Genomic DNA, 27,852 nt, shown 5'->3' with positions numbered 1-27,852 from the left:
GGGAAAAGAGTTTGAAAAAGAATCAACACATGCATACGTATAACTTAATCACTTTGCTGTGCACCTGAAACTAACACAACATTGTTAATCAACTACACCCCAATCTAAAATTTAAAAAACACCATGAACCCCTCTGACATCTGCCCAACACAGCCTCTAACTCAGTGATATCCACCTTCCATTAGAACGACATAACCATGCATTGATCACATGACCTAAATACTTCCTTCCCTGTGACTCTTGCAAGCACTTACCATTTTGCATTCTCTAAATTTTTCATAGAAGAAAAGAATTAAGAATTGAAAGACAAGCCACAGACTGGGAGGAAATATTTGAAAAACATATCTAATAAAGAATTTGTTCCCAAGATAACCAAAAAGCACTTACAATTCAGCAGTAAGAAAACAGGCACGCTGACACACCAAATGCTAACAAAGACGTAGAGTGACAGGAACTCTCATTCATTGCTTGTGGGAATGCAAAATGGCACAGCCACTTTGGAAGACAGTTTGGTGGTTGTTTCTTACAAAACTAAACATACTCTTACCATACTATCCAGCATTCATGCTCCTAAGTATTTACTCAGATGAGTTGCAAACTTACGTCCACACAAAAACCTGCATGTGAGTGTTTACAGCAACTTTATGCATAATTGCCAAAAACTGGGATTGATCAAGATGTCCTTAAATAGGTGAATGGATAAATAAATGGTGGTACATCCATACAATGGAATATTATTCAGAGATAAAAAGAAATGAGCTATCAGGCTTCCCTGTTGGTGCAGTGGTTAGGAATCCACCTGCCAATGCAGGGGACACAGGTTTGAGCCCTGGTCCGGGAAGATCCCACATGCCGCGGAGCAACTAAGCCCATGCGCCACAACTACTGAAGCCTGCGCGCCTAGAGCCGGCAACAAGAGAAGCCACCAAAATGAGAAGCCCCTGCTTGCCGCAACTAGAGAAAGCCCGCGCGCAGCAACGAAGACCCAATGCAGCCCCCCCAAAATTAATTAATTAATTTTTAGAAAAAGAAATGAGCTATCAAGCCACAAAAAAGACATGGGGGAATCTTAAATGCATATTGCTAAGTAAAAGAAGCCCGTCTAAAAGGCTACATACTGTAGATTCCAACTATGTGACATTCTGGAAAAAGCAAAACTAGGGAGACGATAAAAAGATCAGTGGCTGCCAGAGGTTGCAGGTGGGAGATTGGGAAGGGTGAATAGGTGAAGTGCAGAGGATTTTAGGGCAGTGAAACTATTCTGTATGTTACTGCAATAGTGGACACAAAACATTATATATTTGACAAAGGCCATTAAACTGTACAACACAAAAAGTCAACCTTAATATAAATTATGGACTCTAATTAATAATGATAACATATCAGTTATAACAAATCATACCAGGGCGATATATTGATCACTGGGGAACCTGGTGGGGGATTGTCTGATGAAGGGCTTTACAGGCATTCTGTGCTTTATGTTCAATTTTTCTGGAAACCTAAACCTGCCTTTAAAAAGTCTATTAATTTTTTAAATGGCAATAAAGTATAAAACATGAGAATTTAATCAAGAATTCATATAAGATCTCTATTTTTAAAACTTTAATGTTTTATTAAAGCAGTCTATTACAGAAGATGATTTTAATAGGGAACCCTCTTGCACTGTCTGTGGGAATGTAAATTGGTACAACCACTATGGAGAACAGTATGGAGGTTCCTTTAAAAACTAAAAATAGAGCTACCGTATGATCCAGCAATCCCACTCCTGGGCATGTATCTGGAGAAAAACCACAATTCAAAAAGATACATGCACCCCAATGTTCGTTGCAGCACTATGTACAATAGCCAAGACATGGAAGCAACCTAGATGTCCATCAACAGAGGAAGGGATAAAGAAGTTGTGGTACATATATACAATGGAATACTACTCAGCCATAAAGAAGAATGAAATAATGCCATTTGCAGCAACATGGATGGACCTAGAGATTATCATACTAAGTGAAATAGGTCAGACAGAGAAAGACAAGTATCACATATGTGGAATCTAAAAAAATAATACAAATGAACTTACTTGCAAAACAGAAACAGACTCAGACATAGAAAACAAACTTATGGTTATTGAAGGGGAAAGTAGGGGCAAGGGATAAATTAAGAGACTGGGATTAACAAATACACACTACTGTATATAAAATAGATAATCAACAAGGACCTACTGTGTAGCACAGGGAATTCTATTCAATATTCTCTAATAACCTATATGAGAAAAGAATCTGAGAAAGAATGGATATATGTATATGTATAACTAAATCACTTTTCTGTACACCTGAAACTAACACAACATTGTAAATCAACTAAACTCCAATATACAATAAAATTAACTTAAATGGAAAAAGGATGATTTTAATAAATGGAAAGACATTTTATAGTCTTGGATGGGGTGATTTAATATTATTAAGACATTATTTCATTCCAGAATAATCTATAGGTTCAGTGCCATCATAATCAAATTTTTGTTGGATTTTTTGAAGTATTTAATAAACTTACTTTCATATTATTGATTTGGAGTAATAAAAGTCTATAGAAAGCTGAATCAACATTGAAAAGGAATGGTAAGGAAGAGGAACTTGCCCTATTACATAATAAGATACATTTCAAAGCCGTAGTAATGAAAACAGTTTGATAGAGATAAATGGACCGATGGAATGGAGTGGAGAGCTCAGAGATTTAACAGATGAGAGAAGGGGCCTACAAATCAATAGGAAAGGGTGATTTGAATACATCAAAATTAAGGATTTCTTTCTAACAAAAGACATCATGAAGATAGGTAATAGATAATGGACAGAAAAGGAGAAGATATTTGTAATATCCAAAATTGACAAGGGGGCTTCCCTGGTGGCGCAGTGGTTGAGAGTCCGCCTGCCGATGCAGGGGACTAGGGTTCGTGCCCCGATCCCGGAAGATCCCACATGCCGTGGAGCGGCTGGGCCCGCGAGCCATGGCCGCGGAGCCTGTGTGTCCGGAGCCTGTGCTCCGCAACGGGAGAGGCCACAGCAGTGAGAGGCCCACGTACAGCAAAAAAAAAAAAAAAAAAAAAAAAAAAAAAAAAAAAATTGACAAGGGATTTATACTAGACATGGGCTGCAAACATAAGAAAAAGACCCAACTACAATATAGAAAAATGGTAAAGGATATGAATAGGTAATTTCAGAAAAGGAAACACAAAAATAAGCACACGACGGCATGCTTAAAATCATTGGTGATCACCTAAATGCAAATTAACTCAATGAGATACAATTTTGCACCTATTACACTGGAAAAATAAGAGCTGGGAAGTACCAAGTATTGGCAGGAATGTGGGATGTTGATGGAGTGTAGATGAGTTTGAAAGTGATTTGCCTTATAGTTTATGCCTATAAAAAATCAGGTTGTGAAAAATTAAATTAAATTAAATTAAATTATTAATAAATTGATTCTTAAATTAATTAATTTATAAATTATATTTAATTTATAAATTAATTAATTTAAATTTAGTTTAATTTAACTATGCCTGTCTACAGGAGATTCACCATAGCATCCCTGGTGAATGTGGGCAGAGTGGACACACATTATGAGCCATGAGAGTCTGGGCTCTCCACCAAATGTCTTGGAATCCCACAGTCATGAGGGATTTTAAGAGCCCCGTGGCTCCTGAAAGACACCACCAGGACTGTGGCAAAAAACATGAGCCTTGGCATCAAGGTGGCCCTACGTTCAAACCCAGCTTGGCCTCTAACTAACTGTGGGAACTTGGGCAAGTACCTTGAGCTCTTTGAGCCTGTTTCATCCTCTCCAAAATGGTGATAATAATGCATTCCTCATAGGACTGTTGTGAGGATTCATTGCAATTATGAATTGAAAGGATATAACAGAGTACTTGGAACACAGTAAGCGCTCAATAATGTTCACTAGTTTTGTTGTTATAATTATGATAAGTATCTTCAGGAGTGGAGGCTCCCTGAGCAGTGTAACCAATATCCCAGCAAGGCAGAAACAAGCATGATAACCTCTGCTTAAATGGTCAGAGAACAGAGACTTACCCAGGTTCACAGCTGAGCACACACACAAAAAATTGCTGCCCATCTTCCATTTCATTCACAATTTGAAATGTTTAACCTACACAGGAAATATTTTTTGTATGTTAATTTCCCTAGTATTTTTTTCTTGAGAATGTAAAAGCAATTTAGAATGATACATTCTTAGAGTCAGGTAGGAAGGAATGCTCGCAGAAGCCACACAGCTAGACTTTTTCGAATTTGGGAAAACTTTTCATAAGCATCTCCCCAACTCCACCACTGGCAGAGTGAATCAGCTTCTGCTCAAATAATTGCAACCACGGGGAACTCACAGCATTGGGAGACAGCCCTTGCAAGTTACCATGGTCCTCTTCATGGTTGGTTCTTTTTCTTAAAACCGTCAGTATCAACATCAAAAGTCTGCACTCAGGGAACAAGACTGTAGGTCCCCTGAGAGCTGAGCCCAGGTTGCTGGTTCACTGCTACATCCACCAGACCTGGCACAGTGCCTTGGAACCTAGTAGGCAAGTTAAGAGCTATTGGATGGATGGATGGATGGATGGATGGATGGATGGATGGATGGATGGATGGGATACCAGCTCTGGATGCTGTAGAATAAGTTATACATATTTATTCCCCCATCATACTACAACTTAGAGTTCAAAGCATGCAAGAATGCACTATATCTAATCAAAGATTAGAAAATTAGGAAATTTCATGTGAAACAGTTCTAGAGGTGTAACTATCCTAAGACATATAAACTATTCCGGGCTTGAGTGTCAACAGTTTACTTTAAAGTGAATTACCCACTGATTACAAGGGTGTGAGTAGTCGTCAGAAGAAAAACAGCCTCATTCTTTTTCAAATATTAACTCTAACAGGTGCCTGAGAGAAAGTTACTAGATCTTCCAAATCTTTTCTTTAATCATTAACAACATATAACCTACCATGTATTTTGTACTTAATACAATGCCTAAGACCTTAATTGAAATGTATGCAATTCTGAATAGGTCACAAGGACAGACTTTGGATAGAATCTGCTTATTCTTTCCCAAAATGTGCATTCGCTTATTGACAACATGGTCTCTTTCTCGAACTGAGTCATCAGATTTATTAACTGTTGTATCTGAGAAGAACAAGATTGTTAATAGTACTTATAATATTTATTATATTACATATAAATAAGTGCATTCACTTTTATTAATAATAAATAAGGCAAGTCACCCTGTTCCAAACTGACTGTGCTATATCTTGCATTGGTTTTTTTTTGTTTTTTTTTTCTTTTTTGCAGAATGCCATTTGCTAAAAGTCTCAAGTCATGCCCAATGACTGATTTATTGTTTTCTTCACAGGAGGAGGGGAGAAGCATTAGGTACCTGGTACCCAGCAAAAGCCCTAATGGCAGAGTTATCAGTGAAATTCCTCAAAGTGACAAAGGGTTAGATGAGGGGTTCCTTGCTGGTACAACCAGGTCACAAGCCTAAGAAGGCTTGACGGGGTATGGCTGGCTCCCTCCCCAGGGCCCGCTCTGTTTCCGATCTGGGCTTGGCTGGCCGGGCTGTGCTCCTTCCCCTGGCTCTCTGCGGGACCTCAGGCTCCAGGAATTTGGACCGAGTGGTAGAGACATCGCCGACAGAGACGGCAATTGCCAGCTTCCTCCCTATGCTGTCTTGTGATTCAAAGCAGATTCTGCTCCACTTTTTTAAAAGGGGAGCACGTTAACGCTGGAGACCCACAAGAACAGAAACAAGCGAGGAAACTCTGACCGTCCCATACAAGAGTCCGTGAGTAAACAGCTCATCTGTGGTGAACCACGGCTGGGATGTGGTCACGGGGAGCCCAGGGGCATGAAGGTCTGGTTGCTCTGTCCCTGCGGGAGGCGATAGGAGCTTCAAGACCACTGGGAACTGGTCATTTCACAATGACCCTGGGCTGGGACCCTCCACCTCCAAACACACACACAGAAAGACCCCCACGTCCATGCACGTCCCTCCCACTGAGACGCCAAGTCCTCCAAGCACTGCCTTTGTGCTTGCCTATAGGATGGAAGAGTTGAGAAAAAGAGGATGCTCTTCCATGTGGGGTCTTTATCTGAAATAAACACCTTTGAGTCCAGTGGCTTTACATGCAAATTTCTCATCCTCAGATGACTTTGGACTGGGCCTCTCTCACACCAATCCTGTCTGACACCAAAGTCAGACAACTTAGCAGAAATTGCTGCAGGCTGTCTGTGTAGCATAGTCACTGAAGACACTTTTTGCTTTACCTTCTTTTCTTTGCATTAATTTCCAACTGATGCACTCTCTTCCTCGAAGGGGTACCTTTCTGTAGTAGGAGTTATATTTGTATCATTCTACTCTCTGTGAAACCGTTCTTTTTTATGAGAATAATTCACATTGCAAGAATTCTGATATCCTGGGTACAATTAGCTCATGGCTCGATATTTTAATGTGCATTTAGATTCCCAATATTTCATGTACCACCCATAGGAGACCAGGACTGGAGTCCTGGGCCTCTTTCTATGCTCATTTTTTTTAAATGAGCCACCGAGCTCTCTAAACCTCATCATCTCTATATTTACAATATAATAACAGCTACCTGTAAGATTGTTGTAATGATTAACTGAGAAAATATACTAAGTCCTTTTTAACATAGTATATTCTTCTTATTATATTACTATTATATTACTATTATTATTAATGATAGACACAGCCCAGCTATAAGCTGGCTAAGTACCAAGAAACATGAGTAGGATGTACTTCTTACATTTATTTTCCAACATAATGGTTTGCTTCTGGTCTGACCAGAGCTTCACCCAAGGTCACACATATAGTACGTGACGGAGCAGGCCTAAAATCCAGGCCTTCCAGCTCACAGTTTGGTTTCTCAGTATTTCTAACGCAGACACAACAGGATACAGTGAAGCATCCGGTGCGGGTGGACGGGGTGGGTAATAAGCCAGCTAAGTGATCATCACCTTCAGCCTGTCCCAGCGCCCGATGCCTGCTTCCCTGCAGGATGGACCGGCTCTTGCCTCACTTGCCTCTCTTCCCTCCACTGCAGGAACCATGAGGTCTGTCCTGCTTGCTCTCTTCCTCCTTCATGCCTGCCCCCCTGGAGGAGCCAGCGACCTCCCTGAGGACCTGACGCTGCTGAGGACGGAGCTCGCGCTTCGCCTCTACCGGATCGTGGCCACGGGCGGCAACCGAACCAACCTGGTCCTCTCCCCCGCCGGCGCGTTCATCCCTCTGGAGCTCCTGCAGTTCGGAGCCCAGGGGAACACGCAGAGGCAGCTGGTCCAGGCCCTGGGATACACCGTCCACGGTAAGCGGGCCGCTGCTCCCCCTACTCTGCTGCCCACGCCCACTGCCCTGCTCACACTTACCCTCCTCCCGTTCAGGCTGCCCCCGGGGGGCAGGCAGAGAAGGTTGCCCACGGGCAAGTGCACAGCAGAAGGCACTCAAACTCTGCATCGTTACTCCAGATGATGTTTAAGGTTCCCTCTACTCTAGGTTTGGTGGCAATTTCTCAGTTGCATTTCACAAGCCGTTTCATAGTGCTTACTAGGTGTCAGGATGTGCTTGAAGCACTTTACAAATATAATTTAATTCATTGTCCCAACAACCCTATTGAGGTAGGTAATTATCTCATCAAACCTATTTTAGAGATGAGCCTAGTTAGGCACAGAGAGTACAAGCAACTTGCCCAAGATCACACAGCTAGGAAGCAGCAGAGTTGGGACTCAAGCCCAGGCTGTCTGGATTCAGAGCTCACGCTCTTGACCAACCTGCTTTCATAAATCTGTGACTTCAAGTCAGGGCCATACCTACCAACATAATTCTATGATTATGGGCTTCAGAACAGCTCTGTCAGTGGCGGCAAGAGTCTCATGAATGCCAGGTCAGCCACGCCTGGCCCACACTCAGGGCCTGGCAAAGCCTGGCCTTGGTCCCAACCTCCCAACTCCATACAAACACTGACACTCGTGCACACAGCTTTTTCTTCTCTTAGAATAAGATGCCAGTAAAAAAGGATGGGAGCTACAATTGTATAAATTAATACTTTTTAGAAAGTGCAGGAAGTCATGGCAAGAGCTTCCTTTGAGTTGGAATCTTGAGTTGGCAAGTAAAGGTGAGCACTCCAAACATCAGGCCACAAGGCACCAGCTGTGCATCCTGTCCCCCTCCATCCATACCCTGTCCTTTGCCAAAACAATTCTTGTGGGCCTGCTGGCCAACAGACAAATGTGTTTTCTCTCTGGGGATAAGTGAAGACAAACTTAAGTTATCAAGCTGGATTTTCCTCAGCAAGTATATCACGGAAATGCACATATCCATGGACTCACTCTTGGATAGCCACATTAGATTCAGTGCAACGCAATCCATCAAGTACTTCTGAGCTCCTGCCACGTGGGCTGGTATTACGCCAGGAATTTAGCAGCCAGGTATGTAAGGAAACCGCTGAACACAAAAGCTTAGTCTCATAGGAACGATGTGCATAGAAACACATTCTAACACAAGGCAGTGAGTGTACTCATTTGAAATAAGTTAGTACAGGGGAGGGAATGATTTATTCCACTGGCAGATCAGGAAGGCTCCCCAGAAAACATGACACCTGAGCTAGGTAATGAAGAATAAATAGGAATATGAAAGAGGGGCAGGCATTTCAGCCTTGAAACAGATTCTCCCAGAAGTCAGGGTTATGGGGAAAGTGAGAAATGCAAGTGCAGTTACCCTGCAGAGAAAGAGAACTGATGACAGTCAATTCTTTGTTTACAGGGACAATCATGGTACCTGGTTAACCAAATATGATGATTAACAGGGTTTCCATAGAGCCCATTCAAGAATTACCAAACTTCCAGAATCGCTTAAGGGTCAGACTCTGTGGAACATAATCCCACCTTTTTTTTTCTTACTCATAAACGGCTTCATTATCTTATGGAGTCATGGTTAATTATTACAAACAGGAATGTGCTGCTTACAGAGTTCTAGTTAATAGAATACCCCTGGATTTTTGTTTGCCACAAAATTGCTCAGAGAATCACATGCGTGCTGATTGAAAAACAACCTGCCACTGCCCACCACCCCTGCCCTGGCCCAGCCTTTCTTTTACAAGTGGGTGCAGACCAGGGACATGAACCCACAGTCCACGGGCTTGGGGCATTGTTCCCATCTGATCAACAGAGATCCATCCAAGTTCACAGTGGGACCCATGGGCCCTGTCTTCTCACTGACATCCAGTCAATAGGTGACCACCAGCAGCTTTGCCAGGATCCCCACCTGCTGGTGCTAAAGCACAGCATGAGTTTCAGAACAGGCACCAGTGATATTCCCCCAAAATACCTTTGTTTTTGCCGCATGAAACACACGATTTCCCAATGATCCAAGTTGGAGGAATTTCCATTGCTTTTCCAGGTAAATTAATAAAGAACGCTTTACAGCTTTCTATTCATCACAAGAATGATGCTGGGAACAGAGGCCTCAGAGATGGAGGTAGCCTGGCCCCTGGGAAAGAATCTTGTTTGATGATGCATATGGACTCACTTTTACAGTCATTATGTCATTTGGTCCTTATAGAAACCATATGCAATCGCTAGGCCTCCTAAAGTCCCCATTTTACAAGTGAGACAAGAGGTTAATGATTTGGTAAGACTCAGCTCACCCACCAGGCAAGTGGATTCCAGTTCCAGATTTTCTGACTCCAGTCCTATGCTGTTTCCTCAACTCTTTAGCCCCACTGTCAACCACTGAGCAGTTGCAGAAACATATCTAAGCACCTTACCTTCTTGATTTTTCACCAGACTCATCCTCATCACTCTCTCAGCTCAACCAAACCCTTTGCACATCATCCGAAACTTAACCCTCTTTAATCAGCATCACAAATTGCCAACTGAGAATTTTATATACATTAATCTGACAATGCAGAACCCCTCCCCCCGCCCCTGGATTCAGCGTCACATTCAAGACGTTCAGTTCAGCTAATGTATTGAGAAGGAAGGCTCTTTCCAAGCTGGTCTCTCAAATGAGTTAAAAGGCTGGTCTGCAGCGGGACTCAGGAAAATACCATTTCTTCTAGCACTTTCCTGCCACTCTGCGCCATCCCAGGGACCCTCCCTTCAGACCCTCCACCCTCCCCACTACATTCCTGATCTACTGCAGCCCCCTGGTTTCCTTCCTTCTGGCTCAGCATTCTGTTAGAGCCACCCAGCCCCTCCAGCAGGCAGGACAGCTTTGTAGGAGAGGAGGCGGGGGAGAGAGGAATTGAAGCAGCAGTTTCAAGGGCTGGGGCGGAGGGGGGAGCCGATTGTCACCACTCACGTCAGTCCCTTTTGCCCCATTACAGACAAGACCTAGGAAACGCAGCAAAACAGGAGGCTTCGTGAGGCTCTCCCGAGCATAGGAGCAGACTGTTCCCAGCCCACCTGTCCTTCACCAGAGGGTGGGAGTGGGGAGGGTGACGCCGGGTAACACTGAGTAAGTTTATTAATTTGCCTGAGCCCCGGCTCCCTCATCTATACGTGGGACATAATTGCACTTAATTCACAGGGTTGTAGAAAGGGTTAACCGTGATCACGCATGTAGAGCGTTTAACAGAGTGTGAACACCGTCAACCTTCAGTATCTTTTATTCTGACGATGTCTGTTCATTCTGGCAGCATCTAGAAAAGCACTTCCAATGTGCTAATGGTAGGGACAAAGCAGGCTCAGGTGGAGACAAGATTTCTCAAGCCTCTTGACTCTGCTAATTGGACGTGCCAGGCTAGAAGGACAGCTGGTCCTCTGGGCCAGAGAGGGTGAGAGGACAGAGAGCTCTGTGACCATCCCCTAAGGTCACGTGACACCGAGGACCACAGAAATGTCTCCGTTCTCCCCTGCAGACAGTCTACATTCTACAGGGACATGATTCCATAAGTACTTATGACCTTCCTCAGTAGAGGAAAGTCTGATGGGTATTTTTTTTCATTCATGGCTTTTCTCATTAAAATAAAAAGCAAGCACTTGAGTAGCAGCACAGTTGTCGACTCTAAGAAGCAGCTTTGGTAGTGAAAGTTCTGTGGAGTAGAATCTGCCCACAACCCCGTTCTGCAGCCTGGTGGCTGGGGACCCAGGCCGGCGTGTATTCTGGATGCCTGTGTCCCCAGAGGGACTCTGGCCGGCACGTCAGGGGTAGGGGGTCTGCTGCTGCCTCTTGGCCTGGCCTCTGTGACATGAAGGAGGAGACACTGTGTGCACAGACCTCCAAGCCAAGACAGAGAGTCACTCTACCTGGCACCCTGGGAGAGCCAGTAGGGGCAGGGTGGGGCAGGAATAGGGTGCAAAGCCTGGGTGTCACGGGGGAGATTTGTGGGCAGCCACTGGGCCATGCCTAAGACGAAGGGGAGGCCAGGAGGACAAGGGAAGGGCCGTATTCCAGAGGCAGCCTGCCTGGGAAGGGGTCCTGACTGCTGGAAAAGCCCGGCCTGCACGTCTCAGGAGGATACTCAACTATGTCGTGACTCAGCAGCAGGCGAGAGGCCTAGCTCCAGCTCCAGATGCCCAGGGCTGGGGGAAAGAGACCCGCAGTTGTGAACAATAGCATGAAAAAGAAATCTACTATTGATTATGGAGAGAAGGAAGCAATCTCCTGTGTACGTAGTGAATAACCAGAAGTCCAGCTGCCATCAGGAAGGTGGAAACCATCGACTCTCTCAAATACCTATTATTTCCTCAACATTCTTGCAGGTTCTCGCTGACATGAATAACGGGCTGTCTGCTGGGGCTCAAGGGGATGAGGGAATGTAGCACTGGGCTACATTTCTGACTCAAGGTGTTCAGGAAGCATAGTCTCTGGGAGGTTGGTAGTCTTTTTCTATTTGACTTAATCCCAGGCTGATTTCTTTCAAATCTAGCACGGTTTCTTCCCCCTCAACTTTTAATCTGTGTATCCAGGCTAATTCCTGAGCAACTTAGCTATGACATTACCAATTTGACTGTCTATGGTGGATGAACCGTGGGAAATAAGAGTGGAGCCTCTGGGGTCCCATTCCCATGCAACGTGCAAGCAGAGCTGGGGCTGACTCCTCTCTTACACTCACCATTTTGATTGATCTCAACATCTTTTTTGCAGACCCAAGGGTCAGAGAGTGGCTTCGAGCTGTTTATGCCGCACTACCCAGCACCAGTCCTGGCACCAAGCTGGAGCTGACCTGCACCCTCTACGTGCAAACAGGGATGCCACTCACCCCCTGCTTCGTGGAGCAGGTCTCCCGGTGGGCCAACAGCAGCCTGGAGGCAGCCAACCTCAGGGAGCCCAATGGCACCACCATCCTGGCCAACGGATGGGCCCCCAGGCAGACCACAGGTAAAGGAAAACCGCCCACCTTGATGAGGCTAAAGGCGGAGGGCTGAAGAGACAGGTCCCCCCCGTTACTCATCAGAAGCCAGACGACAGGTACTCAGGCCGCCCTCAATTGCAGCAGAAGCTTCTGTTGGAAGACCTTACCCTTGAGTGAAGCAAAGCTCCCTTTGGGTCCCATTCTGCCCCCTCCCCCACCCCAGAGACACAGGCACAAACGCAGGCACACCCAGAAGGACGCTCTTCAGAGCCTCCCACCCCCAGCCAAGCCCTGCAGGCTTTGTTCCATGCAGTGCCCCGAGGTGTGTCCCCACTGAGCTCTGTTCTCATCGACAGCTAACTGCCTTCAGAGCAAGATGCAGTAGGAGCCCCAAAAGTGGTACCTTGGGAATTTAGCTTAAGGAAATACTTGTATGTAATAAGATGGTTAGCCCAGTATTATCAAAGAAAAAGACTGATAAATAACCTACCTGTCCAGAAATTAGGGATGATTCAATGAACTATAGCACCTACATATCATGCAGCTGTAATCACCATCAAAGAGGATGAACATCATTAACACCTACTGAGTGCTCAGTTTATCCAGCACCCTTCCAAGTGCTCCGTGCCTATTAGCTCAGTTCCCCCTCACAGTAATCCTAAGAGCTAAGTGCTATTATTGTCCCCATTTTACAAACAGAGAAACTGAGGCACAGAGAATCATGCCTCCTGCCCTGCACCCGCAGAGCCAGGATTCTAACCCAGGCAGTCTGGCTCCAGCATCCTTGATGATTACAAAGGTTACACAGAAATAGGAAGAACGTTGAAGACCCAGGGTTTAAAAGACAGAACAGGGAATACGTACTTTACGAATTGAGAACAATATGTTTGCCGGCAGGGGTGTAGAGTTAAAATGCAGACGTTAAGATCTTTATTGACGAGGAGGTTTCCTCTCTTTCAGTTTTCTCCAACGTTTCACAATGTCTTTCAATTTACTTAAAAACGTTTAACTCCCTGTTGCAGCTGTTGTGCTGCTGGGAGACGCAAGGCCACGGTTTGCTGCTATCAACGCCGCGGGTAGGGGTCGGCGTGGCGCCGGGGGAATGGATGGTCCTCCAAGAAAGAGGGGTAGTTGGTGCCCCGAGACCGGGGCCAGGCTGCTTGGGTTCAAATCCAAGGTCTCTGTCTTGGGTAACTGGGCGGATGGTGACTTTGTAGCTCACAAGTATGAGACTTTAGACAGCCTATCTGAGTCATGGTGCCCCATCTTTAAAACTGGGAATAACAATAGAACTGGCAGGGGGAGTTGGGGAGCGTTTGCTAAGCACTGAAAACAGAGCCTAGCGCAAAGTGTGTGTTTAGTAAATGAATAACGAGCTGGAGCAACGTGGCCGCTTGACGGGTGGCCAGCCCGCTCCGAAATTTCAAGCCCGTGCCCTGGACGTTGTTGTGTAAACAAAAGCTCTGCCAGGCATGAGGCCCAGCAGCATTTGGGGCCATGGGGGTGGGGGATAGAGGTGACACTGTACAGCGTCTCCCATCACAACGCCCAGCCCCTCCGAGGGGGCTGTCTGAGCTGCGCAGGCCTCGCGCTTCCTGGGAAACGGTCCCAGCTGGAACACAGCTGGAACAAGCCAGAGCATCCCAAGCTGTTCGGGAAAAAATTAAAGCATGGTCTCCAACCACAGCTCATTACAAACACTACAGTTCCACAACTAAGTACTAAAAAGCAAGCTACAAACCCAATTTCGGGGATGCCTCAGCACCCGGGAGGGTGTGCACGCAGGCGTCAGCATCACAGCGGCGCTCCGCTCTCTGCCTGCAGGTGAGCGTCCCGGGGGCTCCACCTGGGAGCAAGGCGGCAGCGGCGTGGAGTCCGCACAGCTGGTGCTGGTGAGCACCGTGTCCTTCCAGAGTGCCTGGCGGCACCGATTCTCCTTCTCGGACACTCAGCTCCTGCCTTTCACCTGTGCCCAGGACGTCGTCCTCCAGGTCCCCATGATGTACCAAACGGCCGAGGTCAACTATGGTGAGCCGCGAGAGCCCGGGAGGGAGCCGTGAGGGCAGGAGGGGAGGCCAGGGCTTCGCTCTGAAAGGATGGGGCTGAGCATCACTGCGATACCCTCGGCTGTGCGGGGCCCATGGAGGAAGGACAGACCAGGGAGCAGGAGATTGTCAGGATAGTGAGGGAGCAGACGGGGAAGAGAAACCAGAGTTCATGCCTGGCCTTCCCTTCTGCGCTGAGTGAAGGGGGGAGTTAGTGTGAAACCAAGAATGTTTGGGCAAACCCCTTCCCCTGGCAGTCACTCCCGTAAAATGAACACCGGCCTCAGTGTTCGGTGCTGAGAAAGGATGGAAGGTTGAGAGTCCAGTCTAGAAGGTTCTCGAGAGCATGTCCACCCAAAAGTGCCACTGGCCTGAAATACCAGGGTTCTCTGCCTGCCCACCCTGCCCACTGTCCCTCACTCCCCTCACGGTGGAGGTACGCCAGGCTGCTCCCCATCCCAGCAGACTAGTGAGTGCTGTGGATGCTCCGGTGGGGCCCCAACGAGGCCAGGGAGGGAGGGACCCCGCTGCCCATCCCCCGCTGCCCTGCCCCCTACACACCTTCTCTCCCCGGCACCCCGCCAAACCCTGGTTTGCAGGCTCAGCTCCCTCCGGCTTGCGGGACTAATTATGTTGTTATTCACTAATTAAGCCAGTGAGACTTGAATCAGTGTTTTAGGAACTTTGGTGGTTAGAAAACTTGTTATCATCCTGGTTTGATTCCATACAGGACCCTTGTGAGTTCTCGGTGAATTTATTCATTAGCTTATTCAACCAATACTTATTCATTGAGGTCAAGTAAGATGGGAATGAAAGAACGTCTATTGAATAAGTAAAATGTACCTTCACAGCGGATTGTAGTTCTTGCTCCTAACATTTTCCCATCGCTGCTGTGACCCAGGCTGCTTGATCTGTCCGCTGGGTGGTGGCTGGCAGGCAGGCTCTGAGAGGCTCTTACTCTCCCCAGCGTACAGTGCACAGTGGCTGGCACATAATGGAGGCTGAGCAAATATTTATTGAACAGATACCATAAGGAGTATGAACCATGCCCCTGTCTTTCCCCACTGACCCTAAGATTTTGCCTTAGTGACCCGCCAACTCAGCTGTCCCTCGACATTAAGGCCCAGGCCTCCCGGTCCTCCCAGGGAAGGGATCAGGCCTGGAGCTCCACCCAAGACCGGGGCTGCCACAGACCGCCAGGTCTCCCCAGCCCAGCTGGATGCTGCACGTTACTTGCCCATCTTGCCCTGTCACGGAGGCTGGCCACTGCCTCTGCATTCACCAGCCTCCCTCGCCGGGTCTTCTGATCTCTGGCCATCTGGGTCTGCTGCCACCTGCCGCCGTCCCATCACACGCTTCTGAAATCAGGCTCTGCCCAGTGGCCTGGACTTGTCCTCAGCCAGCCATTGCCATAGCCCACAAGCTCCCAGCTGTCCGTCCTGAGACCTACAGGGTACAAATTACATCAGGTCAAATCCAGCCCGGACTCCTGTTTCGTTAGGCCTGTGCAGTGCTTTCGAAATTGAGAAATTTCCCGTGACATCTGGGTTTAGAGCTTTTGTCGAAAGACAGAAAGATCTGGCCCAAAGAGCCTGGGTCCTGACATGGCAACAAGAAGCCAGGATTGGACTGGCTGCCCCTTTAAGACAGGCTCTCCCGTGTGCCATCATCCCCACCCTGCCCAGCCACTGCCGGCCCTGCGGCTCGATCCCCATGAGAATATCTTAGAGATGTTCTAGGTCTTGGGAGTAGAAAAGATGGCCACAGCTACCCACAGTCTTCGGCCTCAAAACTACTCCCTGAGGCAGAGGTGGACACCGTGTTTGTTAATAAAATGCATTGTTTCCAGTTCTGTGAGCTGGCCCTTCCCAGGGTCCGGCACTGTTAGGTTCCCTGGGCTCCTGGGACAGAACTAACCCCCCATCCGCTGAATCCCCAGGCCAGTTCCAGGACCCCGCGGGCCATCGGGTAGGGGTGCTCGAGCTGCCATACCTGGGAAATGCGGCCAGTCTCCTTCTGTTGCTGCCGAGAGACAGAGACACCCCACTGAGCCACATTGAGCCTCACCTCACAGCCAGCATCCTCCACATCTGGACCTCCAGCCTGAAGAGAGCCAGGATGGACGTGTTCCTGCCCAGGTGAGCAGCTGCGTTGTCCTGACGGGGGGCTCTGCAGCCTGCTCCAGTCAGCCAGACCTGGAGCCCAGGCGGCCTGACTCGAGGGTCTGTACAGTTACCTTGGAGGAATGTGCCCTAAATCTTATCACATCCTAAGAGTGTACAAACATCATTATCAAAACCAAAGAGGCAAGATCGCTTATGCAGTTGAGCAAATACAGATATAATTCTGATCCAAAGGCAAATTAAAGCATACAAATTCAAGACTTTAAGTCTTTGTGCTGAAAGTTTTATTCTTTCTAAATAAAGGTGAGCCTTTCTTTAAGAAAACCCAATGGGTACCAATACAAAACCCCAATAGGTCAAAAAGTTAAACGATGGTGCTGGATTTTGCTTCTGCAAAACAAAACCTATTTGCAAACCTCATTACTTTACAAAGCATTCCTCAACGAACATCTTTAAATGATAAGCTTCTCTGGTACATTTGAAATCAGAGTAAATGCATAGTTAATTTGTACACCAGCATTAAGCAAGAAAATTATCCGAGGGCTCATTTGCAGCGTGTGGATTCTTCGTGTGCCTTTGCACTGGCCGCCTTGGGCTCCTCCACTGACCAGGCTGTCAGCAGCGCTGAGCCAGAGGCCTTGGCAGTGGTCCCTCGAGGAGTTAAACATAAGTCCAGGCACTGGAACAAAAACACATAGAGACCCAGTGAGTGAAGGGCCAAGGTCTAAAGTGGGATCCGGCATAGCGAGGGCAGAAGGTGAACTAAACTCGAAGACAAAGCCTATCTCTCCAAGCGAAATATTTAGACCCCAAATCAAAGTCCAAAGACTGGCTATTTCAACGGATCTCTCTGGTATGGAGCAGAAGCAGCCCTGATCTTTCTGTTACGTTAGAGAGAAGCTCAGCAAAGGAAGAAGAGCATTCGAGGCTAAAAGTGGAGAGAAAATGCAACCAGGTGCAGGAATTTGCTACAGTCTTTTTGAGCATATGAGGCAGATGGCTGGCCTTGTCCTGGAGCAGCTGATATAAGGAAGAGGCCTCAGTGAGGTGCCTAGCTCCATTGCGAACTCTTCACTGGTGCTGAATCTGCCTTTAGAACTTGCAAACCCTTGAGGAATGATCCTAAAAAACTTTGGAGGACAGAGAAGGGACAGGAAGGCAGAGGTCATAGTAACCCAAGTATTGCTTCACACTTGACCTCATCCAGATTAAAAAAAAAAAAAATTAATCTCCCGAAGACTGCCTGCTGTCTGAGAAGCATAGAAGATTTTAGGGAAATAAAACTCCCCTTCCCTTTTAGGGCTATTTCACAAGCAAAACTAACCAAGTCTTTAAAAACTAGCTTTAAGCCCTTTAGGGAATAAAGAAAGAAGTAAAAACTATTTTAGGTCTAGATTTGGGTACAAAACTTTGGACCATGGTAGACGCAAGTCAGCTTTTGGGCAAGAATTTTCCTCTAGTTCCACAAATCATTGATTCATCACTTAGTATGACCTGCTCTAAAGTCAGCCTGCATATTTTACTTAGCAAGAGCAAAAACTTGGGCACTCTGTGGGTAGCCAGGCAAAAATTGTACGGCAATGACGTGTGCCTTCTGGTTAAACAACACCAAGCAGTGCATCAGTAGATTCTGGATGAATTATGATATCTACCTTCCAAAGTAAATGTTTATTTATAAAGAAATAAAATAGGGCCTCCCTGGTGGCGCAGTGGTTGAGAGTCCGCCTGCCGATGCAGGGGATACGGGTTCGTGCCCCGGTCTGGGAGGATCCCATATGCCGCGGAGCGGCTGGGCCCGTGAGCCATGGCCGCTGGGCCTGCGCATCCGGAGCCTGTGCTCCGCAACGGGAGAGGCCACAACAGTGAGAGGCCCGCATACTGCAAAAAAAAAAAAAAAAAAAAAAAAAAGAAATAAAATAGAACATATAAGGACTGTCAGTCTTCATTAGGAACATTATCATACCAAAAGAATAATCAAGAAAACCCACAAGAAAGACTAATTATGTCAAATATATATTTGTTTAATGAGTAAAACACTTAGTTTTTAGGTCAACAAAGTGGGAAGCCAAACAATGAGCATTTTTTTCTTATATTAGACACGATGTGTGCATTTTCTTAAACCCACCAGATCTCACATGTCCCAGATGAGTTTGCCCTTCCTTCAAGGAGCTGCTGATCATCATCATGTGTAGCTTTTCTGAGGGTGTTTTCTTTCTTTCTTTTTAAATTGAGAGATAATTCACATACCATAAAACCCATTCTTTTAAACGGATTTACAATTAAAGTGTACAATGCAGAGGTTTTTAGTATATTTGCAAAGTTGCGCAACAACCACCACTATCTAATTCCAGAACATCGTCATCACCTCAGAAAGAGACTCCACACCCTTTAGCAGTCACTCGCATCCCGCTCACCCCAGCCCTAGGCAATCCACTTTCTCTCTCTGTGGATTTGTCTTTTCTGGACATTTCACATAAATGAAATTTTGCAATACATGGCCTTTTGTGTCTGGCTTCTTTCACTTGGCATAATGTCTTCAAGGTTCATTCTTGTTGTAGCCAGTGTCAGTACTTCATTCTATTTTATGGCCAAGTACTATTTCATTGTGTGGATATACTACAGTTTATTTATTCATTCATCCATGTATAGACACTTAGGTGCCAAGACACTTTTTGGCTTGTTTCTGTTTTTTGGCTGCTACAAACATTTGTGCACATTTTTGTGGCTATATATTTTCAATTATTTTGGGTATATACCCTAGGAATGGAATGACCGGGTCATGTGTTAACTCTACACTTTACATTTTGAGGAACTACTAGACAGTTTTCTAAGTGGCTGCCCCATTTTACACTCCCACTAGCAATGTATGAGGGTTCCAGTTTCTCCATATTCTTGTCAACACTTGCTATTGTCCTTTTTATTCCTAAGACCCTCTTCATGTTTAATGGGTACAGAGTTTCAGTTTGCGATGATGAGAAAGTTCTGGAGTGGATACTGGTGATGATTGGACAACAATGTGAATGTACTTAACACCACTGAATTATACACTTAACATTGTTAAAATGGTAAATTTTATATAATGTATATTTTACCATAATTTTTTTAAAGGCCCCTCTTTATGGAGGCAAGGGAGATAGAGAAAGGGAAAAGACTGCCTTCCCAAATTGTGGACTAAAAAGTAGGGATATTATAAAGCTTGCACTCAGGAACTGTGTTGTTATTCTTAGTTATATTAGTCAGGATGCGTTCACCTCCTCTGCCCCTCAGCAATGCCCTCCTCTGTGCTTTGGCCTCCTCCTCAGGCTGGGGGCAAGTCACTGCAGCCTGGGTGACCTCACAACTGTGTGTGACAACAGCTGTAGGGGGAAGCCCCCGTCTTTTTGATTAGAGCCATAATGGCACGTGAAGTGGTCTCTCAGTCTGACTTTCATTTATATTTCCCTAAAGACTACTAATGTCAACAATCTTTTCATGTGCTTGTTGGCCATTTATATATCTTTTTTGGAGAAATATCTGTTTGAATTCTTTGTTCATTTTTAAATTGGTTATGTGTCTTTTTATTGTTGAGTTACAATAGTTCTTTCTATATTCTAGATACTAGCTCCTTATCAGATACATGATTTGTAAATATCTTCTCCCATTTTGTGGGTTGTTGTCTTTTCACTTTCATAATGGTGTCCTTTGAAGACAAATGTTTTTATTTTGATGAGGTTTAATCTATTTTTGTTGTTGTTTCTTGTGGGGTTTTTTTGGTGTCATACCTAAGAAACCATTGCTTAACCAAGGTCACATAGATCTATGTCTATGTTTTCTCTAAGAGTTTTCTAGTTTTCACTCTTATATTTAGGTCTTTGATCCATTTTGAATTAATTTTGGGTATGGGATGAAGTAGAGGTCCAACATCATCCTTTGCATGTGGCTCTCCAGTTGTTTCAGAGCCATTTATCGAAAAGCCTATTCTTTCTTCCCATTGAATTTTCTTGGCGCCCTTGTCAAAATCAATTGACCATAAGTGTATAGGTTTATTTCTAGACTTTCAATTTTATTCCATAGGCACAAATATCTATACTTTTGCCAGTACCACACACACTCTTGACTGATTACTATAGCTTTTTAATATGTTTAGAAATCAGCAAGTGTGAGTCCTTCAACTTTGTTTTTCCTTTTTAAGATTGTTTTGGCTATTCTGGGTCCCATGCATTTCCATATGAATTTTAGGATCAGCTTATCAGTTTCTGCCAAATAAACAGCTAGAATTTGGTAAGGATTTTGTTGAATCTATAGATTAATTTGGGGAATAATTTCTTTATAACAACATTAGGAGTTTCAACCCATGAACACAAGATGTGTTTCATTTTATTTAGATTTTCTTTAGTTTTTTCCAAAAATGTTTTGTAGTTTTCAGTGTACAAGTCTTGCACTTCTTTCATTAAATTTATTTCTAAGTATTTTATTCCTTTTTGATGCTATTGTAAATGGGATTTCATTTTCAGATTGTTCATTGATAGTATAAAGAAACACAGTTGATTTTTGTATCTTGATCTTGTATCCTGCCACTTTGATGAACTCACCTATTAGTTCTAATAGTTTTTTCTGTGTGTGTGTGTGTGTATTCCTTAGGATTTTCTATATACAAGACCAAGTCATCTGTGAATAGATATACGTTTACTTCTTTCTTCTGATTCTGGATGCATTTGCTTTCTTTTTCTTGCATAATCACCATGCACACCCTTCAGTACAATGTTAAATAGAAGTGGTGAACATCCTTATCTTGTTCCTGATCTAGGGGGAAAGCATTCAGTCTTTCACCGTTAAGGATGATGCTAGCTGTGGGAGTTTTATAAATGCCCATTTTGAGGTTGAAGAAGTTCCCTTCTATCCCAAGTTTGTTGAGTGGTTTTTGATTTTATGAAAGAATTCTAGATTTTGTCAAGTGCTTTTTCTGCATCTCTTGAAATGATCACGTGGCCCTTGTCCATTATTTCATTAATATGGTGTTTTACCTTGATTGATTTTCATATGTTGAACCCACCTTGCATTTCTGGGATAAATCCCACTTGCTCTTGGGGGATTTATATGTCGCTGGATTCAATTTGCTAGTATTTTGTTGAGGATTTTTACGTCTATATTCATAAAGGACACTGGTCTGTCGTTTTCTTGTGATATCCTTGTCTGATTTTGGTAAAGGGTATTTTTTTTAACTCAAGATATTTTTGTAGCATTTCTTCTGGACTGGCCTTCGTAGCCATACAAAAAACAAATCACTGTTGTCTTTCAGAGTCATACCTCACTTTTACTATTGTCTTTAGTTACTAAAAGTGATATTACCCAGTTTTATCACCTACCATAACCACCATACTTGGCTTCAAATGTGCCTTAGCTCTTTCTCAATATCACTGCAAAACAATAAAACCACAGTGGTAACAATGAAGTGCATGAGCTGCACTGGGCATTGTTCTGAAGACTTTACAAGGACTGTTTCATTTAATTTTCACAAAGCTAAGAACTAAGCACTAGTATTAGGCTCATTTCACAAGCAAGGAAGCTGAGGCAAAGAGAGGCAAAGTAACTTGCCCTGGGTCCCTCAGGTAGTAAGAGGCTGAGCCAGCTTTCAGACGCCGGCACTGGATTACCAAGTTCATGTTCTTAACCACTGTGTTTCAGCATTGAGAGTTCTCAAAAGAATGCAGTTTAAGGAAGAAAATTTCAGAAAAGGTGATCCAAATTTTTTTGAGAAATATCAGCATATTTAGAGAAAGCTTGCGCCTTTTTTTGAAACTATTGAACAGATTCAAAACACACATATATGTGAAAATCTGATTCCTTTGTTTAAAATATTGGTTACATTGTCTTATATGGCAGTGAAGAACTTTGATATTGTGCAGTATTTTTATTCTCCTAGAAGTTCTGCATGGTTTATAGAAACGACCATCTAAATTCCATTTTGAACTTTTTTATTCTCAAAGAAAAATAATGTCAGCCGTAGTTTTAAAGGCTCCTTCAGTGTTGAAGTTTTAAATGCCTTGCCCTTGAAGAAACATGAGGAAGTTGGCATGCTGATTCTTCCCGCTCTTGGGACTTGCTAGGAAAACCAAAGACCCACGCTGCACACAGCAAACATGAAAATATGTTGTATCAAAGATAAACACATTAAATGAGACACTCTATCAATTGGCAGTTAATCAACAACTTCTTTTCTGCACCTACTGTGTGTGAGAAGCCACCCGGGATGTGAGGTAGTGAAGTGTAGATGCCAAGAGCACAGGCTCTGTGCTCAGCCTCATCTGAGTTGAGCTCCACCACGAACTCAGGACGTCCTCTTGGGCAAGCTTCTTAAACTCTTTAAGCCTCAGTTTTCTCATCTGTAAAATGAGGATAATAATAACATAGTTACGTGAAGATGAAATGAGAGAATGCACATAAAGTACTTGCTGTAGTGCCTAGCACATGGTAAGCACTCATTAAATATTAATTATTATGAGGAACTAAAAACTGACCAGCCTCTCTTCTCAAATAGTTTACAGTATCATAAATAACAGTAACAGGAAGCAGAATGTTCTATACATCAGAAGAGTAGAACAAAGTGTTTAAAGGGGCCTTAAGAACTGACCATTACAAAACAGCTGGGGAAGAGGAGGGGTAACAATTGAACTGAGCTTAGAGGAAAGGTCTCAAGGGAGACCTGGAAAAAACAGCAGAAGCAAAGGTCCAGAGTTGGGAGAGAGTGCTGTGTGGTCAGATTGGTCAGGGGGTCTGGGAAGGAGCAATGACAGATGAAGCTGGAAATGAGCCTGGAGATCCCTGACTTTCAAGTGAGGGGGTTTGGTTGTCATGTGATGTGTATGAAAGTCCACTGAGTGAGAATTTTAAGTGAAAGTTGATGGTTTGTTTTTGTTTTTTAGGTTTAGGATCCAAAATCATTTCAACTTGAAAAACATTTTATATTCCTGGGGAGTTACCGATCTCTTCGACCCACTCAAAGCTAACTTGAAAGGAATTTCAGGTAACACCAGTTCTTCTTCCAAGCTTATTAGCATTGTGTTTGGGGCAGTTTTTAATCAGTAATCATGCACTGATGAAGGGATTCTCATCTACAGAGCCTTCAGAGGTAAACAGCCAGAGTTAACATCACTTAAAATAATTTAAAAACTGCTTTGCTTTATATAAGAATTTATTGCTTCAGATAACAGATTTGGGTTGGACTTTGTTGAGGAGGGGGTGGTTCTTGAGACCACCTCGAAGCACCGTTTTCGGATGCCACCTTCAGAGTAAAGTCAGTGACCACAGGACACAATACAACTCCCCTCCTCTGCCCGGCATGACTAGGAGATGCCAGAGACATTGGTGCAACAGAGCCCTTCGTTCTCCTGCCGTCCTGATGGCCTCACGGTCACTCTGTCTCTACCTCCCCCCCCCTTCCTGTACCTCTCAGTCCTCTTCTAATGAGCTAACCTCAGAACTTACCCTCATCCATCCAATTTCCTTTCTTCAAATTACTCATCCATCTACAACCTTGCCTTAAAATGTCCTCCCTCCCAGAGTCTATATTCAATTTCTTGGCTTGCAGTAGACAAGCTACTCCTAATCAATAGGATCTGTATTCATGTATGGTCTGACAGACTTACATCTAATGTTAAAAGAGAGTGGAATGCCAGAACCTTATCTTCCAGAATCCTCTCATGAGACCACTGGCTAAACTATTGCCAACTCCAAAGGCTCAGGTTCATTTCTGCTCTGGATGGTAAATTATCTATATGAAGATGACACTGGAGCAGGCATAGCCATTGGCCTTGATGTTTTCCTTGCCTGATGAGCTTGTGAAATCTCTGTTTTGAATGCTAGAACCTCATAGCACAGATAAGTTTTCTAAAGGCTTGCTCAGATTTCTTGCAATCACAGAAAAACATGGGAGTTTGGTCCACAAGAGAAGTCTCAGCTTGGGCATTAGATGTGACCAGTAAGACTACATGGCACATTAAATAAAACACAGGAGGAAGGATCTATTCTAGATTGTTTATAATCCACCAGCTCTGAACTCATTGCCAAAACAAGCAAAGAGATAAGCAAGGTGATACTCCAGTTTGGGCACAGTGCCCCAACAATGCCTGGCACACAGTGGATATCCAGTAAATACTGTTGACTTCGTTGAATGACTCTACCAGAAATTTTGCCTGGTGACACAGACATAATCTAGCACTGCCAGGAAAAGAGGAAGATTAGAGCAAAAGGATGAGAAGCAAGGAAGGAGCCAGGGATGAAGAACTTGAGTGCACTCTGTCTTTAATAACCTGCAGAATCCAATCACAGTATCTTTTTGTGGCTCTGGAGCTCAGCTGTGGCATTCCTGTTTTGATCATCCTAGTTCAAAACTTTGGGGCCGTTCTGACCTTTTCTTCCACACCACTATGTTCAAGTAATCACTGTGACTCACTGCTCCTTCCTGGTTCTCAAACCTCTCTGCCTTTATGTCTTAGAAGTGCATCCTAAAATGCAGTCAGTTCTGTGTCCTCAAACAGGACTGAGCGCAACCCACATCGTGCAGTTCCCTTATTGGTAAAGACTTCTGAGGCCCATGGCTCCTTTGATAAGATCTAACAAGCAGCTTAGCTTTTAAAAGAACCTTTTAAAATACCTAACCTCTTGTTTTATAATGCAATTAAAGCCTACTTATATTTGCTCCAATCAACAGAAACATAGGCTCATGGATCTGGCTTGTTAAATAATTGTCAAGCAGTTACCATGCACCAAGTGGGAAGCTTGCATGCATGTTTCCTACAGATAAAACACATCCACCTTACAATCTTCTCCCATAAAGTTTTGTTCCTCTAATGCAGGGGTCACCAAGTGATGGCCCACCACCTCTTTTTATGAATAAAGTTTTATTGAAACACAGCCACTCCCATTCATTTACAAATCATCCGTGGTTGCTTTCCTGCTATGACGGCAGAATTGAGATGTTGCAACAGATGCCACATGCTCTGCAATGGCTAAAATATTTAATATCTGGCCTTTTACAGATAGACTTGGCCAACTAAAATATTGCTTTCCAATGCTGTTATTTAAACATAATCAAAAGACGAGTCACTTCTGTGCCCGAGTAAGCTGTTGACTTAATTCTGGAGACATGGCCACTGAATCTCTCTAACAAATCGTCGTATCACGCCTGAATGGGGTATCCACCACCCACCTCACATCTTACTTGCGGAAATGAAATTCTTTATCATATAGCAAAGCATCAGCAGAGAGCTTGTCAGAGAGTAAATGATCAGAAAATCCTGGCCTCCCATCTTACACTTAACAAAGGGTTGCAAACAGTTTTGTGCTATTGATGGAAACTAAACAACCACGGGGAACATTTGGCTTTTTCTTTCCATTTGGTTCCAAAGCCCAGAATCATTTTACTCAAGTTCCCCTGCTCCATTTAAAAGTCACTCATCTCTCCTTTCATGGCATCAGATCCTTTTTGGCTGCATGAAGAACCTGCTTGATATCATTTCAAGGCCCAGCTGAGACCAGGGTATAATTTTCCTCCCCAACCTTGACACTATATGTTATGAAGCTTTTAAGAATAATTCCAGTTTCACTTACACTAAAGACATCAGCTAGAGATACCCTTTTTGAGCAATCCCACTTCCTATAGGATCAGCAGGCTTTGATACCAACCCATGCTTCCTAATCCAAGAAATACTCCTCGTGCACCAACTTGAAACTTTGAAGAAACTGTCTTATTCTTGACTTTTTTAAGTGAATAGTTTTCAATCTCTGCTCATGAAGAAGTACAAGTTCCCTGTTACTATGATGTGAATGAGGAAACCACCCACAGTTGTTTGGTTGTGTACTGAAGTTAACTTATGCCATACCAGATGACTGGGCAGAGCTGCAGTAGGTCATCAAGATGGCAACATAGGTCATTCCCGACTTCAGTCCCTTTCTCAAGAAGACCAACTAGCAACTATCCATAGACAAGTCACCATTGTGGAAATACCCCCACCAGGGGTTGAGGCTGAGCACACCTCTGAAACACAGAGACTGAGAAGGACCACATTAGAAAGGTAAGAGGAGTGGCTACACTCAGACCACATCACCCCTCCTCCAGGCTGACATAGCACTAGGTCTATGGTTTCTCCAGTGGGAAAAGAGAGCCCAAGGTAGACATTCAATGTTGCAGGACACATCCTGGTAGGCCCTCTCAGGTCTCTGATCTCAGGGAATCAAATAAGAGATGGAGAAGACGGGCAAAGCTTACAGCAATCGGCACTCAAACCTTAATAGACCATATTGCAGTGGCACCTGAGTAAAGACCCCAGCCAGCAGCAGCGCCCATCTGCAGAGCCAAGCCAGTGGCCCCATCTGGCCAGAGGGCTCAGTTGGCAGTTCTGTGATTTGGGTCTCCAGTCAAAGGGCCATACTCCCAACCCACCCAGGCAGGAAAGCAAATTCACAGCCCAACCCAACTGCCAAGCATAGCCTCAAGTCCTGCTCATCCAGGAAGCCTGGCCAGAGAACCCAGATAGCCAGGAAGCCTATCCTACAGCCCTGCTTGGGCAAAGAGCCAAGCCAGATGGCCTGCCCAACTGTTGAGCATAGCTCCTGACACCATACAACCAGGGAGCCTGATTGGTGACTCTGGATGGCCTTGGAGCCCAACCCATGGTACCACCAAGCCAGATCCTGGCCTGTCACCACACCTGGCACAGAGCCCAGCCAACAGCACCACCCAGTTGGAAAATACAGCCTGAGACCCCGCCTGACCAGGAATGATTGCAGAGCCCAGCCCATAAGTGCCCAATCATGGTATCCAATCAGTGCACTATCCTGCCAGGGAACACAGCCTGCAACCTCACCCAACCAGAGGTGATTACAGAGCTAGTGGCCCAACCCAACCATAAAACATAGCCAGAAGCACCACCTGAACAGGGAGCCCCCGCAGTGGCCCCACTTGAACGCACAGTCCAGCCAGCAGACCCACCCACCCAAGTAACCCAGCCAGCACAACCCCTGCAACCTCAGAGCATATGCAGTAGCCTTGCTCAAACAGAGACCCTGATAGAGAGCCTTACTTGCCCATGACTGCTACCAGCTGACTGGTGAAGGTCTTTCCCCGCCAAAGCAAACCTGTGAAGTCTGGAAGAGGAGACTGCTTACTTAAATACATAGATATTAATGCAAGGAATGAAGGATCATGAAGAATCAGAAAAACATGATACCACCAAAAGAAACAAATAAAGCTCCAATAACTACCCTAAAAAAATGGAGATCTCTTAACTAACAAAGAACTCTGAGTAATCCTCTTAAAGAAGTTCAGTAAACTACAAGAAT

General features: G+C 44.7%; 1 protein-coding gene across 1 annotated transcript in view; it reads left to right on the top strand.

Annotated features, from left to right (window-relative positions):
- Positions 1 to 7,120: 7,120 nt before the first annotated feature.
- The window catches only part of SERPINE3 (serpin family E member 3), a 30,025-nt gene continuing 9,293 nt past the window's right edge, over positions 7,121 to 27,852 (top strand). Inside the window, exons 1-5 of the mRNA XM_060079814.1 lie at positions 7,121 to 7,376; positions 12,158 to 12,391; positions 14,190 to 14,393; positions 16,350 to 16,548; positions 23,436 to 23,536. Coding sequence (XP_059935797.1) covers positions 7,121 to 7,376; positions 12,158 to 12,391; positions 14,190 to 14,393; positions 16,350 to 16,548; positions 23,436 to 23,536 — 994 coding nt within the window. The remainder of the gene's footprint in view (positions 7,377 to 12,157; positions 12,392 to 14,189; positions 14,394 to 16,349; positions 16,549 to 23,435; positions 23,537 to 27,852) is intronic.

Source organism: Mesoplodon densirostris, chromosome 17 (genome assembly GCF_025265405.1).
Source record: "Mesoplodon densirostris isolate mMesDen1 chromosome 17, mMesDen1 primary haplotype, whole genome shotgun sequence".
NCBI lineage: Eukaryota > Metazoa > Chordata > Mammalia > Artiodactyla > Ziphiidae > Mesoplodon > Mesoplodon densirostris.
Note: the sequence above shows the minus strand (reverse complement) of the source record. Positions and strands in the feature narration are given on the sequence as shown.